Here is a 21,909-nt window from a genome sequence, read left to right on the forward strand (position 1 = left end):
TCACATCATGCATGACTACTGGAAAAACTATAGCTTTGACTAGATGGACTTTTGTTGGCAAAGTAATGTCTGCTTTTTAATATGCTGTCTAGTTGGGTCATAGCTTTTCTTCCAAGGAGCAAGTGTCTTTTAATTTCATGGCTGCAGTCACTATCTCCAGTGATTTTGGAGCCCAGAAAAATAAAATCAGCCAGTTTCCACTGTTTCCCCATCTATCTGCCATGAAGTGATGGGACCAGATGCCAGGATCTTTGTTTTATGAATGCTGAGTTTTAAGCCAACTTTTTCACTCTCCTCTTTCACTTTCATCAAGAGGCTCTTTAGTTCTTCACTTTCTGCCATAAGGGTGGTGTTACCTGCATATCTGAGGTTATTGATATTTCTCCCAGCAATCTTGATTCCAGCTTGTGCTTCATCCAGCCCAGCATTCTGCATGATTTACTCTGAATATAAGTTAAATAAGCAGGGTGACAATATACAGCCTTGACATACTCCTCTCACAATTTGGAACCAGTCTGCTGTAGAGTAGTGCCTGGTACATAGTAAATACTATATACGTTTTGGCTACCAATAATACTGTACTAGTTCTAGAGTATATAGAGACAGCTAAGAGGCCCTTCCTTAGGAAGCTCTAAGGCCAGTGAGGGGAGATGAGTAAATAATAAATACAGTTCAGTGTGCCAAATGCTCTGATAGTAGTATACGCCTGTGACAATGTCGTGACATGGGGGTGGATGACGGAGAAAGCCAGTGGCTGCTTACATAGGACCCTTCTACGAGTTGGCATTTGAGCCTTGAGAGTATTGGAGCTTCAGCTGGCCAAGACTGACTCAGATGGAATATGGTGCTTATTATTTTATAAAAGAAAAAGCTTTTTCCTCCCTGATGATAAAAAAAATTATGCTTAATTGGGAATTCCTTGGCAGTTCAGTGGTTGGGACTTGGTGCCTTCAGTGTTGGGGCCCAGGTTCAGTCCCTGCTCAGGGAACTAAGATCCCACAGGTCTGCCCCCTCCAAAAAAAAATTACACTTAATTGTAGAAAAGTTGAAAAATACAGAAAAAGTGTAATAAAATCCACAATCCCATTATCTAGAGATAACTTCTATTATGTTTTAAAACATTTTCTTTTAGACTATTTTCTAAATAGTTTGTATAATTGAAACTATAGGTAATAATTTTGAGGGGCTCCACAAACACTGTGAACAGTGACTGCAGTGATGAAATTAAAAGACGCTTGCTCCTTGGAAGGAAAGCTGTAACAAACCTAGACAGCTTATTAAAAAGCAGAGACATCACTTTGCTGACAAAGGTCCACAACCAAAGCTATAGTTTTTCCAGTAGTCATGTATGGATGTGAGAGATGGACCGTAAAGAAGGCTGATCCTTTTGAAGTTTGGTGTTGGAGAAGACTCTTGAGAGTCCCTTGGATAGCAAGATCGTCAAACCAGTCAATCCCAAAGGAAACCAGTCCTGAATACTCATTGTTAGGATTGATGCTGAAGCTGGAGCCCCAATATTTTGGCCACCTGATGCGAAGAGTCAGCTCACTGGAAAAGACCCTGATGCTGGAAAAGATTGAGGGCAGGAGGAGAAGGGGGCGACAGGATGAGGTGGTTGGATGGCATCATTGACTCAGTGAACATGAGTGTGAGCAAACTCCAGGAGATGGTGAAGGACAGGGGAAGCCTGGTGTGCTGCAGTTCATGGTGTTGCAAAGATTTGGACATGACTTAGCAACCAAACAACAACAACACAGATAATAATTTTATGTTCTAGTTTTTATTTTAACAGTGTACCAATGAAAAGTTTTGTTACCATTTCAGTGGTTATATAGCCATAACATTTGAAAATGTAATTTTTAAAAAAAATCTCTTCTCTGTAGCTTTAAAGCCCAAATTTGCACAATTTACTGGAACATCAGAACTTAGCAATAATTTTGTTATAATAATCCACTATTATTGAATAGATTGTCTTAAATTTCTTTTTATTGAAATTATGTTCCATGAGCATCCTTGTACATTAATCTTTGTTTTCATTGGTTGGTCATTTTTTAGAGTGCATTTCAAAAAGTGGAATTACTAGTTTATAATTTGTTTGTTTTGTTTTTAAGTGGATTGCCCCTGATGGTGATTATCCATAAGTCCTGGTGTGGAGCTTGCAAAGGTAGGTGGAAATGATCAGACCTCAGATGTGTTCTCAAATGTTAACATTTTAAAAATAGCACTAACTTTGCCTCAGCACTGTTTATTGCTTGTAGGAGTACCAAAGAAATACATGGAACAGATTCCCTGCCCTCAAGAAATTTACAGTAGTATTTGCAAGGGATTGAAGGATGTGGCAATTAAGATATGGTTATATAGAGTATGGGATTAAGTGCCTGTAGTTGTATGAAGAGTTGTATATACAAAAAAAGATATGACGATTGGTTATCAAAGTCTTCCTGGAGGAGGTGGGAACTGAATTAGTAAGGTTTTCTTACTATGCAGCATGTGTTCTCTCTGTTACACCACCCTGCATCTTCCCAGGTGGATTTCTTCTTTTGTTTGGTATGCTACACTTAATAAAATCTTGTTGGAAAAAGTAAAAAATTAGTGCAGACCATTGGTTTAGTAATACACGTGCATTAATGGTAGAGTATTGTTTCTCTGTTGTCTTTATTACATCTGTTCTTAAGTAGATGTTATTGAAATATGTAAAAAAAGCAAATAGTGGTAATTTTTTCATCAGTGTTCCTTATCTATATTTTATAAATGAGGTGAAAGTTTCAGAGAAATGAAGTCAATCACTTAAGGATACACAGCTATGCAAGTCAGTGGCAGAAGCAGGACCAGAATTCAGGTGTCCTGATTTCTGGGTCTTAAGATTAGAACAACTGTCAGTTACATGAATCATCTCAGCAAATTAAGGTTTGGATATGACAATGATGTTTTTTTCTGTTGCTTCCCACCCCCAGCTTTAAAGCCCAAATTTGCAGAATCTACAGAAATTTCAGAACTTTCCCATAATTTTGTTATGGTAAATCTTGAGGTAAGAATTCCAGAGTTTCTCCTTTCTGCTGTGATTTTAAGTCTTCACTGTTACAGAATTAACATCTTTGATGGTATAAAATCTTACGCAGCAGAGTTGTCTACTTGTATGTATGTGTTTTTCTTCTGCACTCTAATACTAAAGCTTGTATCAGATATGGTAGAACCATCCAGCCCCCATTTGTGGGAGGAAGTAGGAAAAGAAAGATTGGTTAAAATGACTAAGTGAAGATTCTTTCATTTTTAGTTTGTGATTATGTCATGGTTTTACATCTTTGTATAACTAAAAATGTAGTCATACGTGCAGGCCACAATTCCCTGAAAAATAGGATTCAGTTGAAATCCTTCTCTGTGCTGGGCTTATATGTACAGCTTCCTTTTTCTTGGTTAGATATCTTTTATGTTCTTCACATTGACCAGAGGTCTTAGAATCCCAAGTCAGAATATCAGACCTTGGAGTTAGAAGGGATTTTTAGGCCAATGATACCATTCCCATTTTACACATTGAGCATCTTAGACCTGAAGGAGTTAGGTGGTTTAGTCAAGAGCCGAGTAAGTGATAAGAATAGGTACTGTGATCTACTTGTACTGCCTCTTAGGGTGTACTCTTCAAATGTGGGATTCTTGGATACTCTGTGATGATCCTCCTAGCCCTGTGTTTCTGTAAAATGATGTTTATTTGAACATAGGACTGGAAATCTGAACACATTAACAGTTAATGTTGAGGTAGCTAAGGGACTGCTTATAAAGCTGGTGGATAGGGGCTTCCCTGGTGGCTAAGTAGTAAAGAATCCACCTGCCAATGCAGGAGATACAGGTCGATCCCTGATCCAGGAAGATCCTATATGCTGCAGAGCAACTAAGCCCATGCAACACAACTACTGAGCCTGTACTCTAGAGCCCAGGACTCAAAACTACTGAGCCCATGTGCCACAACTACTGACACCCAGACAAATAATTTTAAAAAATAAAAAATAAAGCTAGTAGATAGCCTGAATGCTAACACACCTCACTGAAGGCAAAGTTATATTCTTTGGTATAACTTCTGAAATGGGAATCACACTATAAATGACAAAGTTACTATTGATTCCTATCTCAACTCCTCACCATTTTCTATGGTAACTTAGAATCACCACTCAAAGAAAACACAAATGTGTTCAATGAGCATTCCCCAACTTGAGAGATTTCTTAAAAAGAAAGCTAGCTGTGTGGTCATGTCTCCTGGGAGGACTGTAACTTCACAATTGTACTAAAATGTCAATCTTATCAATTCATGCATTCAAGAAAAACTGTGCAAGTCAGTAATGTAGGTATTGCGAATAAGCAATGAACAAAACAGACAAATTTCTTTGCTGGCATTAAATTACATATGAGGACTTGAATATGGGGAGGCAGACAAATAAATAAAATATGTCAGATGGTGGTAAGTGCTGTGGCTAACAATGAAGAATGGAGGGGACAGTTTGCAGTTTTAATTAGGTGGTTAGAAAAGAAGGTGGCATTTGAGCAAAGATTTGAAGCAGAAAAGGGAGTGAGCCACCTGGATAAAGGGGGATGTATGTCCAGGCAGGGGGTAAGAACAAGTCCAAAAGCCTGAGTGGGGAGCATGCCTGGCTTGTTTAATGATAGCAACAACAGGCAACTTAGTGTAGTTGGGAAAAACTAAAGAAGAGGTGGGATATGACATTAGAGAAGTGCCCAGGTAGGAGGTCATGTAGGGCCTCTCAGGCCACTTCAAGGACTTACCCTGAGTGGGAGGGGAAGCCACTGAAAGGTTTTGAGGAGAGAAGGAACATGATCTGACTTGAGGTTTACACTTAATAGGATGAAGAGGAGCCCAAAGATGAAGATTTCAGCCCCGATGGGGGTTATATTCCACGAATCCTGTTCCTGGGTAAGGTGAAAGGTCTTAATCTTGGGATCCATACAGAAGGAGAGAGAAGTGCATCAAGGCACTGACTCCACCTAGTGAAATTATATTGTTATGGCTAAAAACAAAAGCCATTTTCAAAAGAGAGTGATGGATTCTAAATGCCAGAGCCTCAGGTCTGAAAGAAAACTTTTCCCATTAACTAGCTGCTTTTGTGATAAACAATAAAACACCCTCCCCCCGCTCCCCCCGGCATACCCAAACTGCTTTTGTGAGCAATGGGAGAGTACTGATCATTTATTTATTCGTTTAGCAATCATCTTTGCTTCAGCCACAAGTTAGGCACCACAGGAGCCGAGAGAAGCCATAGTTCCCACCCTCGCCCTGTAGCACAGCTGAGGCAATGGGACACTGCAACCAGACAAATATCTTTTCAGAAACAATTTCCTGGGAGATATTTAATGACCACCTTGTCTTTGATCAGCATTCTGCTAGGTTCTATGGGGAATACAAATAAAAATATAGGATCCCACTATCATCAAGCAGAAAAGGAACATGCCAGAAAGGTGGAACAGCATATTGGCATGGTTGAGGGTGGGGGTGGGTTGTGTTCAGGGAATTCCAAGGGATTCATTTTGATTGCAATGTAAAACACAGGGGGTAGGGTGGTGAGATAATGGGCTGCAAAGATGGGCAGGTCTCATTTTCCAGAAGGCCTAGTATATCATATAATGCTTGAAGTACCTGTCGGTTGTAGTTATTGCAACCCCTGTGCCATTTTGTCTACAATAGATCCCAGTGGCAAAGTGCGTCCTGAAATCATCAATGAGAATGGAAACCCCAGCTACAAGTATTTCTACATCAGTGCTGAGCAAGGTATGGTTATGTTGAGAGAGAAGAGGGAGGGTTGCTGCTAGGTTTAACTAGAATGAACCACATGCGAGGTTTGATGGGAAACTAATTCAGCATGTTCGCTAAGCATCTTCTGCATGTAGCTTTTGGCTAGATGCTATGTAGGATATAGAAGAAAGAGAAGAGCAAGCCCCTCCTCTAGCTTCCTACAATCCAGTAGGAAGCTAACTGACCCATAGGAAACTGGAGAACTGAGGCTTCCAGAAACAGTCGCTTGCCCTTGGACTCACAGTTAATAAGTCACAGAGCCAGGATTTCCGTCTACAACTTAGTTTTTTTCCACTGCACTAACACTATTCTTGTAAGAATTCAAAGGTAGGGGAATGCTGTTAGAGGATCAATTCTGAAAGGTTTCATAGATAGTAAACTAACTTGCTCTAGACAGATCAGAATTTGTCTCTTTGGTCAGATATGAAGAGGACATTTCAAGCTAAGGAAGCAAGGGAAAAGTGTGTCAGGTGTAGCCCAACGTGGAGAGTGCATGAGTCATGCCAGAGGTGATGATAACAGAATGAGACCTAACCAGCAGAGGGATGTGCAAAGCATTATTGAAGGCGGAGGGCACAGCGTCAGCACAAACACGTGAGGGAAGATTGAAATCACAAGTCAGTCATGGTTTTTTGTTCTCTAATCCTGAGTGCAACCATTCTAGAGGCAGAAGTTGGAATTCATGCCACATACTGTCACTGTTTTCCTTCTGAATTCTCCCTGCCATCTGTAAAAGAGGGTTATTTCTAAGTTGCCATGTGTCTTCCTTTGTCATGCTGCCAGTTTGTTGATCATTTTATGTTTTGAGTCCTCAGCACTCTTGTTTCTCAGAATAGGGAGAGGAAAGATCTGGAGAGGTTATCCTCTCCTTCCCATGGGTAAGGAGAATGTTATCTTCCCTAGCCAAAAGCAGATCCCTGGAGGCTGGTATTAGAGGGAAGTTTTCCACATGGAGAAGGGCAACTGAACTTTAGGTCCCCAACTCTTGACCCTTGAAATTCACCTTCCTTTCAGAATTTCATGCAGTTACCCCTGCCATCTTGACATGGGCATCATCCTTTAATATATTAGTCCAGATATGGACACAGAACCCTTACCTGAATTCCCCATGGCTCAGCTGACATGAAGCTGAAATATTCAAACATGACTTTACTAAATGCTTGGGCAAAACTAAATGGGTGTAACAAACTTTACTACCTGGTATGCTTTCTGAGATCCACAGATTGTGGCTCAACCCTAACACCTGGCCTGCCATTGTACAGGGAGCCTGTACCCAGCTTCCCTCTTTGATTCCCGAGATAGACAAGAAGACTCATCTCCTGTCTACCCAGGGCTTGCCTTCTAGGTTTCTCTTTTGCCTGAGAACTTGACTTCTTCCATACATAATTGGTACTGGACATAACCACCTCTTTCCGTGAAGAACCATCCTCCCTGTAAGCACACATACTTGCTCACATATCAGTGTAACCTCCACAGAAAATGAAATAAACGCAGCATTCATCCCAAACAGGTGATGGAGATGATAGGAAGATGCTTTCTATTCCCTTAGTGTCGTGTATATTTCCAGCTTATGACAGGGGTTCAACACTAATCCTGGAGGGTAAGCCAAAGTAACTGCTAAATAACATTTTTGTAGGACCTCATAGTTTACAAAGGACATTTATTATTCATTCTCTCATTTAATTTTTGTAATCTGTTTGAAGTTTGTAACATCACCTTATTTATAGATGAGAAAACAAATTCAAGAGACTTTGCTGGGCTAAAATCCAGAATTAGATCTTAAATCCAGATCCTATGCTCCTCTTACATTTCTCCTAAAACAGAAAATTATGTGTTGGTTGTCAAATGAAAGACTTGCTTCATACTTTTCCCCTCAATGTTTATTTCACAGTTGTCCAGGGGATGAAGGAAGCTCAGGAAAGGCTGACGGGTGATGCCTTCAGAGAGAAACATCTGGAAGATGAGTTGTAACATGAATGCATCCCTTCTTTCCTCAAAGATATTGTTCTGGAAGAAAGCAGCAGGGAAGAGAATACTGAGGAATCAGAACAGTTGAATGGATTGGAAAACCTTGCTCCTTCCCACATGAGAAGGGCCCCCTCACTGTTGGAAGAATTCTGCTGCCAGAAACTGGTCTCCATGTTTGTGATCCAGCAGAGTGTGGCAGACTTCCTTGTCCTGTCCCCTCACCTAAATATCTCTTTGTCATTGAAGGTAAAGAATGACACCTTTTGACATAAAACCTGAGCCATTTGGAGATTTACTCCTCACACTGCAGTATTTGAATCTTTCCATTTCCTCCTGCTTAACTCACCTTGGTGGTGAAAAGAGACCAGAAGCATCTTCTCTATAATGTTAAAAATTGCGGAAAGAGCTTATTATTTAAGACAAATTCTAAATGTAAAGCTGTAATTCTGCCCCACCAAGGAGCTCAGCCCATCTCTTCTTTTTCTCCTGGGAATAATCTTGGGCTTCTTCCTGAATGCCTGCAACTTCCTTCCTCTTCTCTGGCTTGGCTTCCCTGTCTGCGCGCATGCGTGTGCAGGAATGGCTGTGTGCTCTGGACTGGCCCCAGCTGGAAGCATGCTTTCTTTTCCCCCGTTAACTGTTGAAGAAACCTTCTAGCCCTAGATTGAGCCATTTTTGTCAAGTCATCAACTGTATTTTTGTACTGGGATTAACAACAAAAAAAGAAAAAATATTAATTGTTCCATTAAACTTTAATAAAACTTTAAAAGGAAATGTGTTGTGATGGCCTTTTTCTTACTGGGGAGTGGAGGGAGAGCACTTTAGGAAGAAAACTAACCTTGAGGGCCTAATCCAAGAGCTCTGTCTAGGGCTGTTCCCACACCTGCATCTCCCACAATCTAATGGACGTCAGAGCTTGTCTCTTCTACTTTTCAGATATCCAAATTCCCTCCATCTTCACTGTCACTGTTTTGTCCAGGGCAGGCCTTTTCTACTTCCTATTTACTGTTAGAGCCTGTGACTTGACTACTTGCCTCTGATATTCTCTCCTGTCATCCATCCTCCTTAACTTCCTCCAGAGTAATCTTTCTAAAACACAGATGTGACCATGTCACTCCCCTGCTTAAAGCCTTTCCTGCCTCCTTCAAGAAAATAATATTAACATTAGGAAATATTGGGGCCTCCCTGCATCGGAGTCTGCATTTGCTGCTTCATTTGCCTGGACCACTCTTCCCTGTGCTGTCTACAGGCTTTGCTCCATCATTTCTCATTAAAGCTTCACTGACTTTATTAATAGTAACAGCCTACCCTCCCCCATACTCTCTTTTTCTTTACCCTGTGTGTTATTTCAACAGTATAAAAAGAGGGATCTTATAAGGTATCACCTCCACTGGAACGCTGAGAGTGACAGGGGCGCTGTTCATAACTATGCTGAAGTTACAAGTTCATTCTCTACCTCTTTCTTTGAGAATGTAAGCTGCAGGAAGGCAAGTACTTCATCAGTATTATTCGGAGTATATGACAAGATTCTTGAAATGTCTGACACAAAGGAGATATTTAGTAAATAAATATTTATTAAATGAGTAAATCAGAGAATTTAAAAAAAATGGCAACCCACTCCAGTATTCTTGTCTGGAAAATCCCACAGACAGAGGATCCTGGCGGGCTACGTGGGTCACAAAATGACTTAGTGACTGAGCAGACAAGCACAGAGCATTGTTGTAACAAGCCTGCCTAAAAGGCTAACTGACTTTCTGAGAGAACATAGCTTAGTTTGATTTACTGTTTTTTTAATATTTATTGACCTGGCTGTGTCGGTCTTAGCTGTGGGACGAGGGATCTTCATTGCATCACAACGGGTCTTTCCTTGCGGCGTTTGGGCTTTGTTGCTCTGTAACATGTGAGGTCTTAGTTTGCCGACCCTTCACTGCAAGGCAGATTCTTAACCACTGGATGACCAGGGAAGTCCTTGATTTACTATGAATTAGGTACAGACATGTTACCGCTTTATAGAGTTATATGTTAACTTACAGAAAACTAATAAGCAAGTGATTTCTTTCCCAGAGAGAAGATAGGTCCATTAACCAGTTTTGTATCTGACTTAATAATCTTATTTCAACTTTGAGTTGGTTTTTTCATCTTGCTGGTCCTCATTAATAAGCTAAAACTTTTGCATATGCTTAAAATCTGTTTGAAAAAATTTTTAAACATTTTGAGAATACTCGAAATAAAAATAGTTAATGCTGAATCCTGTCTCATAGCTGTAAGTAATGTTCTTTCCACAGATATATGATGACATTTTTAAAAAGTCATGTCACTGAGATATAGTTTTATTAAAGTTTTAATAAAACTTTAGTGTTAATTATTATAATTTGTAATGTGTGTTGTTTTGATTAACATACTAATACTAATTCTTGTAACAATAGCTGAATCTGGAAGAAAAATTTTAACTCTAAGATTTTAGCTTAAGTTCCCCTAAAAGCAGGGCCTGAGATAAGGCCTATACAGGTAATATATTTTAGGAAGAGATTCTAAGGAACAGGAATGAGGGACTGGTGAAAGTGAAGCACAAGAGGGAGAACCAAAGTAGAGGATATTATTGAGCTGGTTACCTCATTGGTCCAGAGTTGCACCGAGGAGCTAATTTCCTGGAAGAACAGACACAGAGGCGACAAAGCCATGGAAGCATAAAACAAGAGACAAGGGAATGCAGCTTTATGGTGGTGTCCTCAACCTCCGAATGTAGCTGGTTACCACAGTGACTGCCAAAGCAGGAAAAAGATCAAGAGGTTGTAAAGTAGGGTACAAAAATTGTCTAACATATCTTAGATTCTTATAGCCAAAGAAAATTTTAGCATTTTAATTCCAATTAAATATATATATTTACTATTGGGAGGTATGACATGGTGATAATCAGTAAGAGAGTTTTAAACATATAAATCCTTTGCGTGTGCTCACTCAGTCATGTCCAACTCTTCATGACTTCATGGATTGCAGCCCACCAGGCTCCTCTTTCCATGGAATTTTCCAGGCAAGAATACTGGAATGTACTGCCATTTCCTACTCCAATAAATATATTATGTTAGTTTATAATTCTGTGGATAGAGTGAAATAAAAATTCAAAAAGAAGAATGATGTAAAATTCCCAACTGTTAAGAGCCTGCCCATGTATTAATTTTAAGTGAATAAGATAGAAAAAAATTAAGTGGGTAAGTGGATATAAAATTCCTGCGGTACTTAGGCTCTAATGGATATATTTTTTTTAAGTGACATAACTTTTTCTAAATGTTAACATTTACAGTACAGTAAAAATTATGTCCTTTGCAATTATTTAAATGGTGACGCTTTTAGATGTCAACTTGAAAGTACATAGTTTTCCAAAATTCTTTCAGGGATCATGCAACCATAGAAGTTTCAAGACTACAGGTTTCAAACATTCTTCAGCTGAAGGTGCAAATATTTATACAGCACTGTGTGCTAGGAACTGTTTTAAGTCCTCCAGTCACATTAACTCATTTTATCCTAACAATAACCTGATGGATTTGATTCTGTTTCTATCATCATCTGTAGTTTATAAAATATAGATAGGGATATGGAGGCACACAGTGGGTAAGTAATTCACCTAAGCTACTGGGATCAGAGTTAGTATTTGAATGTGAGCAATTTGGCCACTGTATCTATGCCTTTACTACACCATACTAGGTAATTTGTTCAAGTCAACCAACTCAAGGATTGCATCAATGACTTAGGCTGTGTAGCAAGTATAAATCTTCAAACCAACTAATACAATTACAAAAAAAGAGAAACAATTGTATATTCCAATAACAATTCCTCTTTAAACTGTCATTTTGCATGAAGACAGCGAAACCTCTTAAAATCAGGCTCAAGGTTTTTTAGGTTATTTGAGGTTTAAACTAGGTCAACTTCAGGATTTCTTTTTCTTCTTCGCCTGGATGGCATTAAGTCTCAGAGAATTATATGATGTCAGGACCTCAGATAAGAGACACTGCCCAGGCTAGCATCTTCTGAGGTATAATGTATGCTACCTGGTCTTGGCACAACTTTCCATGAAGGCATCTGCTGGGATGTCTATTTTATCAGCCTCCACTATTCAGTCCATGCACTTGGCCCCTTTATCTTGTCAGTAAGGCCCTTCTAGGTGGCCCTTCCAGCTCCTCAGCACCACTTCTGTTCCCTTCATTGGGTAGCTCTCCTGTGCCACCCTAGGCCATGAACATCAGGGCCGCCGATCACAGTTATACAACCTCTCCAAGGATAACCTGCCACCTGTCACTGCTGAGTGCCCAAACTCCCAGTTGCAGCAAACAACCCTGAATCTCTAGACTTGGCGACACAATCCGGACACTCCAGCAAGGGACCTCCTGTCAGGTTTTTGTTGTTGTGCTTTGTTTAAGGGTCGGGGAGGCATGTTGCTCGGCTTGTAGGCTTCTAGTTCCCTGACCAGGGGTTGAGCCTGTGCTCCTGGAAGTGAAAGCACTGAGTCCTAACTGTTGGACTGCCAGGGAATTCCCCCTCGTGTCAGTTTAATTACACTGGATCCCTTTGATCTCAGATGAAGCAGTGATCTGATTTTATTGGACTCCTAATCTGGAATTCCCTTCCACCAAGTTTCTGCTTTGGTACCACCATCTGTGCCACTTGCTGACCGCCCTACCTGCCACCATGCTGTCTCACTCAGTATTTTCTGAGCAGTGAACACACTTTACAGTGATGCTTGCATGTGAGATCTGAAGATGGAACTGCTGGGGAAGAGTTGCAGAGTGTGAGGCTTCCATTTTGCTGGTGTGACTACAGGTGTGACGTGGCCTTGGAGTCAACTATTCTGGCAGCGGCTTCCTGATTTCAGGTTGTGTTAATAACTATCATAGTGTGTTCCAGGACAACAGCTTCCTTAATGCCAGATGATGGCTAAGATTACGTGATGGCCAAGATGGTGTGATTCCAGAACCAGAACCTTAGAGAGCAGATTCCTGATTCTCTACCTTCCAGATTAATGTCAAGTTTCATTTCCCATGTCAGGACAGATGACGATTTTCTTGGAGTCCTTCGTTGGGGACCAGGCTAATGTGTGTTCCTCTGATCATTTCAATACCTGATTCCCTGTATTAAATGCTTTCTGATTAAAAATAGCTAGCATGGTTCCTATTATCTACAACAGGACCTTGCTTATTATAGTGGTGAACTTCCTAATTAAGATATCATATATACAGGGGACTTCCCTGGTGGTCCAGTAGCTAAGACTCTGCATTACCAATGCCAGGAGCCTGAGGTTGATCCCTGGTCAGGAAACTAGACCCCAAGTGTCATAACTAAGAGTCCACATGCTGCAACTAAAGATCCCACTTGATGCAGCTGAGACCCAGCGTGGCCAAATATGTACATACATGCATGCATAAATACACACATATTTTAGAAAAGATGTCATATCTAAATGATATTCCAAAAATATCACTTGAAAATTCTACATTTGTAACTGATGTCATAAGTGATGAGACTTTGGGTTGTACCACTTTTGGTGAATGGGTAATTGTATTTTGAGTTGCTTTATATTGAGGTATTTTTAAGTTTAAATATGACTAGGTGGGAAATAATATAGTTCAGGTTGGGCAAAGAAATTAGTATATTATATAGATATTTAAAAATTATTAAATTATCTTTCTTAGGTTCTAAAAATCCTTTACCTTTTAAGTTTTGGAGGGAGGTGGGACCCTCTTTCCGTTTTAGAGGTTGGAAATACCAGATAATTGCTTTCCCAGCCCCCTTTGCAGCTAGACTATAGGCAAATGACCCCAGCTCACCCAAGCAGGTACACTTTCATGCAGCACAAGATAACACCATTTGCAGGAAGACTGAGTTCTTGGGGCAGTGGTGGTTATAGTGCCCACTGAGCTGTCCAGTGTTGGAGGCTAGTGGTGTTAGCAGTACAAATTTAGTGCTTAGTGGTGACAGCAATTGTGTCTTCCCCAGCAAGTCTTCAGTGTATACCCCCAAGCCTGGTACTCCAGCATCCCCAGGTAGTTTGTGATCTAGTCAGTGTTGTTTAACAAGTATGATTTTTTTTTTCTTCTTACATAAACCAGAGTATAAGCTTCTGTGGCTAGCCACTGTAGGAGTCAATAGCTGTTGCTTAACAAGGTTATAGCAGCATTTCCCAAAGTATATTCCATGCAACACTAGTGCCCCTAGAAAGACTTTCCATGATTAAATAAGTTTGGATAACAATTTATCTCTTGGAATGATTTATAACTCAAATTAATATTTTAGAAATTCTGAGAGGTCTCACAGGATATTCTTACTTGCTACTAGATGGAGTGTGAAACCAACACGTGAAGGGGATGAAATACTGACAAAATTGAAGTGAAACATGGTTGGAGGAGTGGATTAAGTCAACCTTGTATCCCCCTTTGTGCACTTCAAGATGTATGAGCTGATATTCCAATAAGTTAAGTCAACTGAAGTTTGGTTTTCCATTTTCATGAAGATCCATGAAAAACCATCATCTATTACCTTGGCCTCTTGTTTATTTGACCTCCTTAGCATCAATAACCTCTACTCTATTTCAGCCACCCACCCACTCCAATGGTCTCATCGTGTTATCACTCAAAACTCTTTTACCTTTCAAACCCTGAATCCAGAAATATTCTCTGATTACAATCAACTGTTTATCCTTTCAACCTAACTGATCAGTATCTTCCATTACACTTTAATCTTATCCAGATCTTCTAATATAACTCCCTCAACTTTTTACTGGTAAATCTACACACCTTCCCTGCATCTGTCTCATCCTTTTATCCTATCCTTTTATTCCAGTGAAAGAGATATTTTTTACTTCTGTCCCGTGCTCAGTAGCTCAGTAGTGTCCGACTCTTTACAACCCCATGGACTAAAACGCAAAAGGCTCCTCTGCCCATGGACTTTTCCAAGCAAGAACACTGGAGTGGGGTGCCATTGCCTACTTCAGGGGACCCTCCCGATATGGGGATTGAACCTAGGTCTCTCGCTTCTCCTGCATTGGTAGGCGGATTCTTTACCACTAGCACCACATGGGAAGCCCAATTTCTACTTTTCAGAGGCTAATTGAGTTCTGGAGTCATCCCCCACCTGTCTTCAGACTTTTTTTTTTTTTTTTTCTGTATATGTTCCCTTTTCTCTCTTATATAATTAATCTCTCTATCCCTATTGGGTTATTCCTGTGCAAATGTAAATAAGCATTGGTATTTTCTTATCTAAAAACAAACCATCTGTGGACTTATGTGCTATTTAGCCTGATCCACTTCCCAGGGGGTGCTAGTGGTAAAGTACCCACCTGCCAGTGCAGGAGCCATGAGAGATCTGGGTTCCATCCTTGGGTCGGGAAGATCCCCTGGAGAAAGAAATGGCAACCCACTCCAGTATTCTTGCTTGGAGAATCCCACGGACAAAAGGAGCCTGACGGGCTACAGTCCATAGGGTGCAAAGAGTCAGACGTGACTGAAGAGACTTAGCACACATATGGTCAAGCTTTCCTCACCTCATTCTCTCTTTAACATTCTACGTTACACTTTGGCTTTGGCAACTGGAGATATGAGATTGGAAGTGAATGAGGAAAATTTGGCTGATAAAGTCATTTTTGAAAGCTCTTTCTCATTCAGACTTGCATGGATGATCCAATCCCTCCTCCATGTATTTGATATCATGTGCCAATAAACATTGTGATATGCTCCTGGCCAAACTATATATTTTTGTACATTGCTTCAGTACTCCAAGAGAACCGCAACTACTGAAAAACAGGAAATGGATCCTGGTGAACAGTGAACTTTCTTTCAGTGTTCCTTACCAAATGAGTCAATAGCATCACCCTATTATTTCACATGCTAGAAACCTGAGACCCTGGAGAAGGAAATGGCAACGCACTCCAGTATTCTTGCCTGAAGAATCCCATGGACAGAGGAGCCTGGCGGGCTATAGTCCATGGGGTGGGTCACAAGAGTCCGACACGACTTAGGGACTGAGCATACAGGCAACCTGAGACCCATCCTTGACATCTCCTTCTCTCTTACTCCTTAATCATCAATTATTGTTCATTCGTTTTCCTAGATATCTTTTAAATCCTGTTATAGGCTGAATCGTATCTACCTCCAAATTAATATGTTGAAGACCTAACCCCCAACCTCTGAATGTGACTATATTTGGAGATATGACCTTTAGAGAAGTGATTAAGTTAAAATGAGGTCATATGGGTAGGTCTTAATCCAATATGACTTATATTCTCAGAGGAAGAGATTAGGACATAGACACACACAGGGAAGAGCACGTGAAGACCAAGGAGAAGATGATTCTCTATAAGCTAAGCTGCTGCTGCTGCTGCTGCTAAGTCACTTCAGTCATGTCCAACTCTGTGCGACCCCATAGATGGCAGCGCGCCAGGCTCCTCCGTCCCTGGGATTCTCCAGGCAAGAACATTGGAGTGGGTATAAGCTAAGCAGAGAGGCCTTAAGAAATCAATCCTGATCTCAGACTTCTAGCCTTCAGAACTGTGAGAAAACAAATCTGTTGTTAACTCACATAGTCTGTGGTACTGGATGATGGCAGCCCAAGCTGGCTAACACACTTTTCTTCATCCTTATCATCACCACCATTGTCTGAACCACCAGCATTTGTCACCTAGACTTTTACAGTGTACTATCCATCAGGTAGGGCTTTTATCCATCTTGTTAATTGCTGTATCCTCAAGGTGTAGTATCGGAGAAGGCAATGGCACCCCACTCCTGTACTCTTGCCTGGGAATCCCATGGGTGAAGGAGCCTGGTAGACTACAGTCCATGGGGTCGCTAAGAGTTGGACACAACTGAGCAACTTTACTTTAACTTTTCACTTTCATGTATTGGAGAAGGAAATAGCAGCCCACTCCAGTGTTCTTGCCTGGAGAATCCCAGGGACGTCGTCTATGGGGTCTACGGGCTGCCGTCTATGGGGTCACATAGAGTCGGACAAGACTGATGCGACTTAGCAGCAGCAGCAGCAGCAGCAGCAAGGTGTAGTATAGAATCTGGCATGTGGTAGGCATTCAATAAATATTAATGAGATGGCTAAATAAATGAATAGCTATTTAGGTGGTGTCCTTGCATCCATCCTTGCCCCTCTCTCCAGATGTTCTCCACAGGGACTGCTCTCTTTATAACAGAGTTCTGATTGTTTCATTTTTCATGCTTGATACTCTTTGCTGATTCTCCTCCATTAGTTCCAGGACAAAGTCCAAAATCAATAATGTTGTTTAAATGGGTGGTATAATTTGGCTCCCAAGTCTCTCTCCAGCTGCACTGCCTGTCATTCTCTCATTCTATCACAAATTCCAGCCACGTTGGTTTTCTTTCCATTTTTCCAAGGTACTCAATGATCTTTACACATGCTTTTCCCTTTATTTGGAGTGTCCTTCACCATATATTTGCCCAACTCATTCTTCAGAAATCCCACCTAAATGTTGCTTTGTGAAATATTCCATGATCACAGCACCAATACAGCTCTTTCTTTTATATCTCCCATCACTTTCCCTTCAAAACAATGATCACAGTGGTTATTACTGATGTGATTAGTTGTGAATGTCTGCCTTCCTTACTAGAGTGTAAGTTTTGTGAGACTGGGGACTGTATCTGGCTTGCTTATTATTGTATTTCTAGTGCTCAGTATCTTTATTTTATTTTTATTTGGCTGCACTGGGTTTTAGTTGTGGTGCACAGGATCTGGGCTTCCCAGGTGGTGGCAGTGCTAAAGAACCCCTGCCAATGCAGGTAGACCTAAGAGTCATGGATTCGATCCCTGGGTCGGGAAGATCCCCTGGAGGAGGGCATGGCAGCCTACTCCAGTATTCTTGCCTGGAGAATCTCATTGACAGAAGAGTCTGGCAGACTACAGTCCATAGGGTCACAAAGAGTTGGAAACGAATGAAGCGACTTAGCCTGCACGCACAGGATCCCTGACCAGGGATCGACCCCTGGCTCCCTGCACTGGGAGCATGGAGTTTTAACCACTGTACCACTAAGGAAGCCCCGGTGCGCAGAACCTTTAGCTAAGTGGTCTCTGACTTCTGCAACACCCATGGGCTGCAGCCTGCCCGGCTCCTTAATCCATGAGTATACCATAAATGAATACTTGTATTAAAGCATGGGCCCAGTTTCCTAGGGCTGAACATTTTACTTTAGCTATCATGTACCAACTGCAATCCTAAGGTCCACAAGTAGTACAAAGGAGGGAGTGATTAAATTCCCTCCAAGTAAGAATGAGATAGACACAAGGATGAGTAGGGAGGAGTCTTCTTTATAAAGGAGGAGTATTCAGGAAGGCACTCGATGTAGAAACAAAGGCCTATGCAAAATGCCTAGCTGTAAGGCAGGTTCTGGGAGTTGTAAGTCATTCTGCATATCCAGAGAACAAGGATCAAGGGGGTTGGTGGTGGGAGATGAATGTAGAGAGAAAAGGACTTGGTTGAATTTGTTAATGAGGTTGCATTTATCCTATCATGCAATAAACATCACTGATTTTTTCCGTTCTTTCCTTTGTTTAGGTCTATCCATGGAAGAAGCTAGTCCTGGAGAATTTGAGCATTACATTGCTAGCATGTGAAATGAGTGCAATTGTGTGGTAGTTTGAACATTCTTTGGCATTGCCCTACTTTGGGATTGGAATGAAAACTCATCTTTGCCAGTCCTGTGGCCACTGATGAGTTTTCCAAAGTTGCTGGCACATTGAGTACAGCACTTTAAAGCATCGTCTTCTAGGGTTTGAAATAGCTCAGCTGGAATTCTATCACCTCCACTAGCTTTGTTTGTAGTGATGCTTCCTAAGGTCCACTTGACTTCATACTCCAGGATGTCTGGCTCTAGGTGAGTGATCAAACCATCATGGTTATCTGGGTCATTAAGATCTTTTTTGTATAGTTCTTCTGTGTATTCTTGCCACCTCTTTTTAATATCTTCTGCTTCCGTTAGGTCCATACCACTTCTGTCCTTTATTGTGCCCATCTTTGCATGAACTGTTCCCTTGGAATCTCTAATTTTCTTGAAGAGATCGCTAGTCTTTCCCATTCTATTGTTTTCCTCTATTTCTTTGCATTGTGCACTGAGGAAGGCTTTTTTATCTCTCCTTACTATTCTTTGGAACTCTGCATTCAGATGGGTATATCTTTCCTTAAGTGCTTAAATTTCCTTAAGTTAAATGTTTATCCCTTCCTTTCAGCCCCTATATTCAGGCCGGACTAAAGACTGATCAGTCAGGAGAGAATGCATTTCCCTTTTCAAGCACAAGGGGGAATACGAGAATGAGCTTTGGCAAATGGTCACAAGGCAGCCTGAGCAGTATCCTTCAGCAAGCCCTCTGAGAAAGAGGACATAGATATTTTCCCAAGATTAGAGAGGCAACCTGACACTTTATAGCTTCTAAGAAAGTGGCAACTGTTCTTAAGTTCCCTAGACATGTATTTGATGAGAGAAGTCATTGGCAAGCATGATAAACCTAGTTGTAAGAGTTGTCAGATCCCTAAAAGTATCTGATGTTACTGAATATCCTATTGAGCATGCCCTAAATTACATACACTATCCTTTTTAACTGAACTTTTTTAAGGAGCCAGTGAAATAATTCTGACCCCCATTTTACAGATCAGCAACCTATGATCAACAGTACTTCAATCACATATTAGCAAATGGTGAAAGTTGGATTTGAACTACAGTCCATGGTGTTGCAAAAGAATCAGACATGACTTAGCAACTAAACAACATTAACAACAAACTCTCTGATTCCAAAGTGTATGTCCTTTTGATTATCCCTCACTGGTCCTCTTAGAAAGCCTTTGAGTTCATTTTAATTAAATCCCCTATTTAACAGAAATGGTTCAGAAAGAGGACTGGTCAGTTGTGAGTAATAACTGATGAGATTGAGGGGGATTTTGTCCCTAGGGTGGGCTTGTAGACACAAGAACCACCAGCCACCGACCATAACTGAGCCAATGCCATTGCCATGGAAACACTCTGCAAGAGCGGGAGGCTTTGGTGAGACCAGTTAGCCATCGTCTCATTCTCAGAGAATCTTCTGTCCTCTCTGCCCCTTAAGTGCCTCATCCCTAAAACAGACTGACTTCTCTTCTATCAGCTCTCAACTCAAATGTCACTTCCTTAGAGAGACTTTCTTTCTAAAATAGCCCCTCCCCTAGTCACTTTTGGGCTTTCTTGGCGGCTCAGCAATAGACAATCTGCCTGCCAGTACAGGAGATGCAGCTTCAATGCCTGGGTCAGGAGTATCCCTTGGAGAAGGAAATGGCAACCTAGTTCAGTATTCTTGCCTGGGAAATCCCATGAGCAGAGGAGCTGAGCAAGCTACAGTCCATGGGGGTCACAAGAATCGGGCATGACTCAGAGACTAAACCAGCCCCAGCCAGTCATTTTCTATCCCATCACCTTTAAATGTAGTCATCACTAACTGAATTATGTTAGATTTTATTTCCTTATTTACTGTTTGTCTGTCCTTCTAGGATTCATAACCTTCATATGAGCAAGGGTTCTGTCTGTTTAGTTCACATTGGTGTACTCTGTGCCAGAAACACTAAGTGTTAGCACATACAAACAAATCTTTGTAGAAAAAAATGAATAAATGACGTAAGGGTGAAGGACCAGTTGCAGAGGATGAACGATATGAACAGGCAGTGTCAGTAAGGATGAGGATTTTCATGACAACAAGAGTTGTCCAAAGACAAAGCAATCTGCCTTGGAGGAGATTGTCTCTGCATCCTTGGAAGTGAGCACCCCAAGGCTACAGAATGTGGGCCCTTGTTGGATGGTGGGGGAGGGATGATCTGAGGTTCATTTAGCTCCCCAGTAAAATCTTAATTAGATTTTGAGCCAAAACCCTGGTAGCAGGATGCTGTCTAGTCATTGTCTGTGTCAAATTATGGACTGAATATTCTCTAACAGGGAAAGGGAGGCCCAGAGGGCAGGGGAGGCAGAGATGAGGGAGTTGATAGTGCTAGATTCTGCTTCTGGGCTTTGTGGGAAAGGCCTGACTGAGATGCTGATTGTTGTTACTCAGTCCCTAAGTCATGTCCAGTTCTTTGTGACCCCATGGACTGCAGCACATCAGGCTTCCCTGTCCTTCACTATTTCCTGGAGTTTGCTCAAACTCATGTTCATTGAGTTGGTGATGCCATCCAACCATCTGATCCTCTGGTTGGCATGCTTAAAACTAAATAAAATTAATGAAGACATTTATGAATAATCATTTCCAGTTCAGCTGCTGCTCTTACCACTGGGCTCTTGTTCCCCTTCTTCTGGACCCCACTTCCCATGTGTCTGTCACTTCTCTTCCCATTCTCATAGGGACTGGCACCACCCAGGTCACAAAACTCCCCTAGTTGCCTCCGTTTCTTTTTCCCCCATCTATATCCAATTAGTTGCCAAATCTTATCTTTTTCATCCTTTTATGTCCCACTGCATCTCCCAGCTCAAGCTCATTCTCTCTCTCTCTCTTTTTCTGGTCACACTGCATGGCCTGTAGGATCTTAGCTCCCCAGCCAGGAATGGAGTCTGTGCCGCCTGCAGTGGAAGCATGGAGTCTTAACCACTGGCTCATCAGGGAAGTCCCCTCATAATTTCTTTTGAAGTCACTGCACCAGCTTTCTCTCTGGTCTCCTTGTCCTCTGTATCTTGGAACCTCTGATCCATCTCCGCTGTATAAACTGAGTTCTTTCTAAAAACCATAACAGTATTGTAAAGTAATTATCCCCCAAGCTGAGTTCTTTCTAAAGTATAAAGTGGACCAAATGTTCCCTCTGGAGAAAGCAACGCAACAGCTCCACATTGCCCTGATCTTTGAGTCCATCATCCTCAGCATGGCTCCCCAGGCCCTGGCTGACCTCTGGCTCTGATTTACCCTCCTACCTCATTCATCACCTACTTTGCTCATCATGTCTGTGCTTCCAGAGACTTACAATCCCTGAAGTTCCCTGAAGCCTTTGAATAATTTCATACCTTTGGGCTTGGCTCAAGCCTGCCCTTCTGCCTAGTTTCTTTCTCCCTGAGTTTAACTCCTACTTACCCATAAAGACTCAGCTTAAGTCTCAACGCTGCATCCCAGCATGGGGCCTAATGCTTAGGCTTCTC

The 21,909-nt window shown here is 41.4% G+C and overlaps 1 protein-coding gene across 1 annotated transcript in view; it reads left to right on the top strand.

Moving 5' to 3' along the window:
• TXNDC12 (thioredoxin domain containing 12) overlaps positions 1–9,353 on the top strand; it is a 32,844-nt gene extending 23,491 nt beyond the window's left edge. Inside the window, exons 3-7 of the mRNA XM_040231179.1 lie at positions 2,112–2,164; positions 2,955–3,028; positions 4,852–4,921; positions 5,690–5,773; positions 7,689–9,353. Coding sequence (XP_040087113.1) covers positions 2,112–2,164; positions 2,955–3,028; positions 4,852–4,921; positions 5,690–5,773; positions 7,689–7,768 — 361 coding nt within the window. The 3' untranslated portion in view covers positions 7,769–9,353. The remainder of the gene's footprint in view (positions 1–2,111; positions 2,165–2,954; positions 3,029–4,851; positions 4,922–5,689; positions 5,774–7,688) is intronic.
• The last annotated feature ends 12,556 nt before the right edge of the window (positions 9,354–21,909 follow it).

This window comes from Oryx dammah, unplaced genomic scaffold (genome assembly GCF_014754425.2).
Source record: "Oryx dammah isolate SB20612 unplaced genomic scaffold, SCBI_Odam_1.1 HiC_scaffold_28, whole genome shotgun sequence".
Lineage (NCBI taxonomy): Eukaryota > Metazoa > Chordata > Mammalia > Artiodactyla > Bovidae > Oryx > Oryx dammah.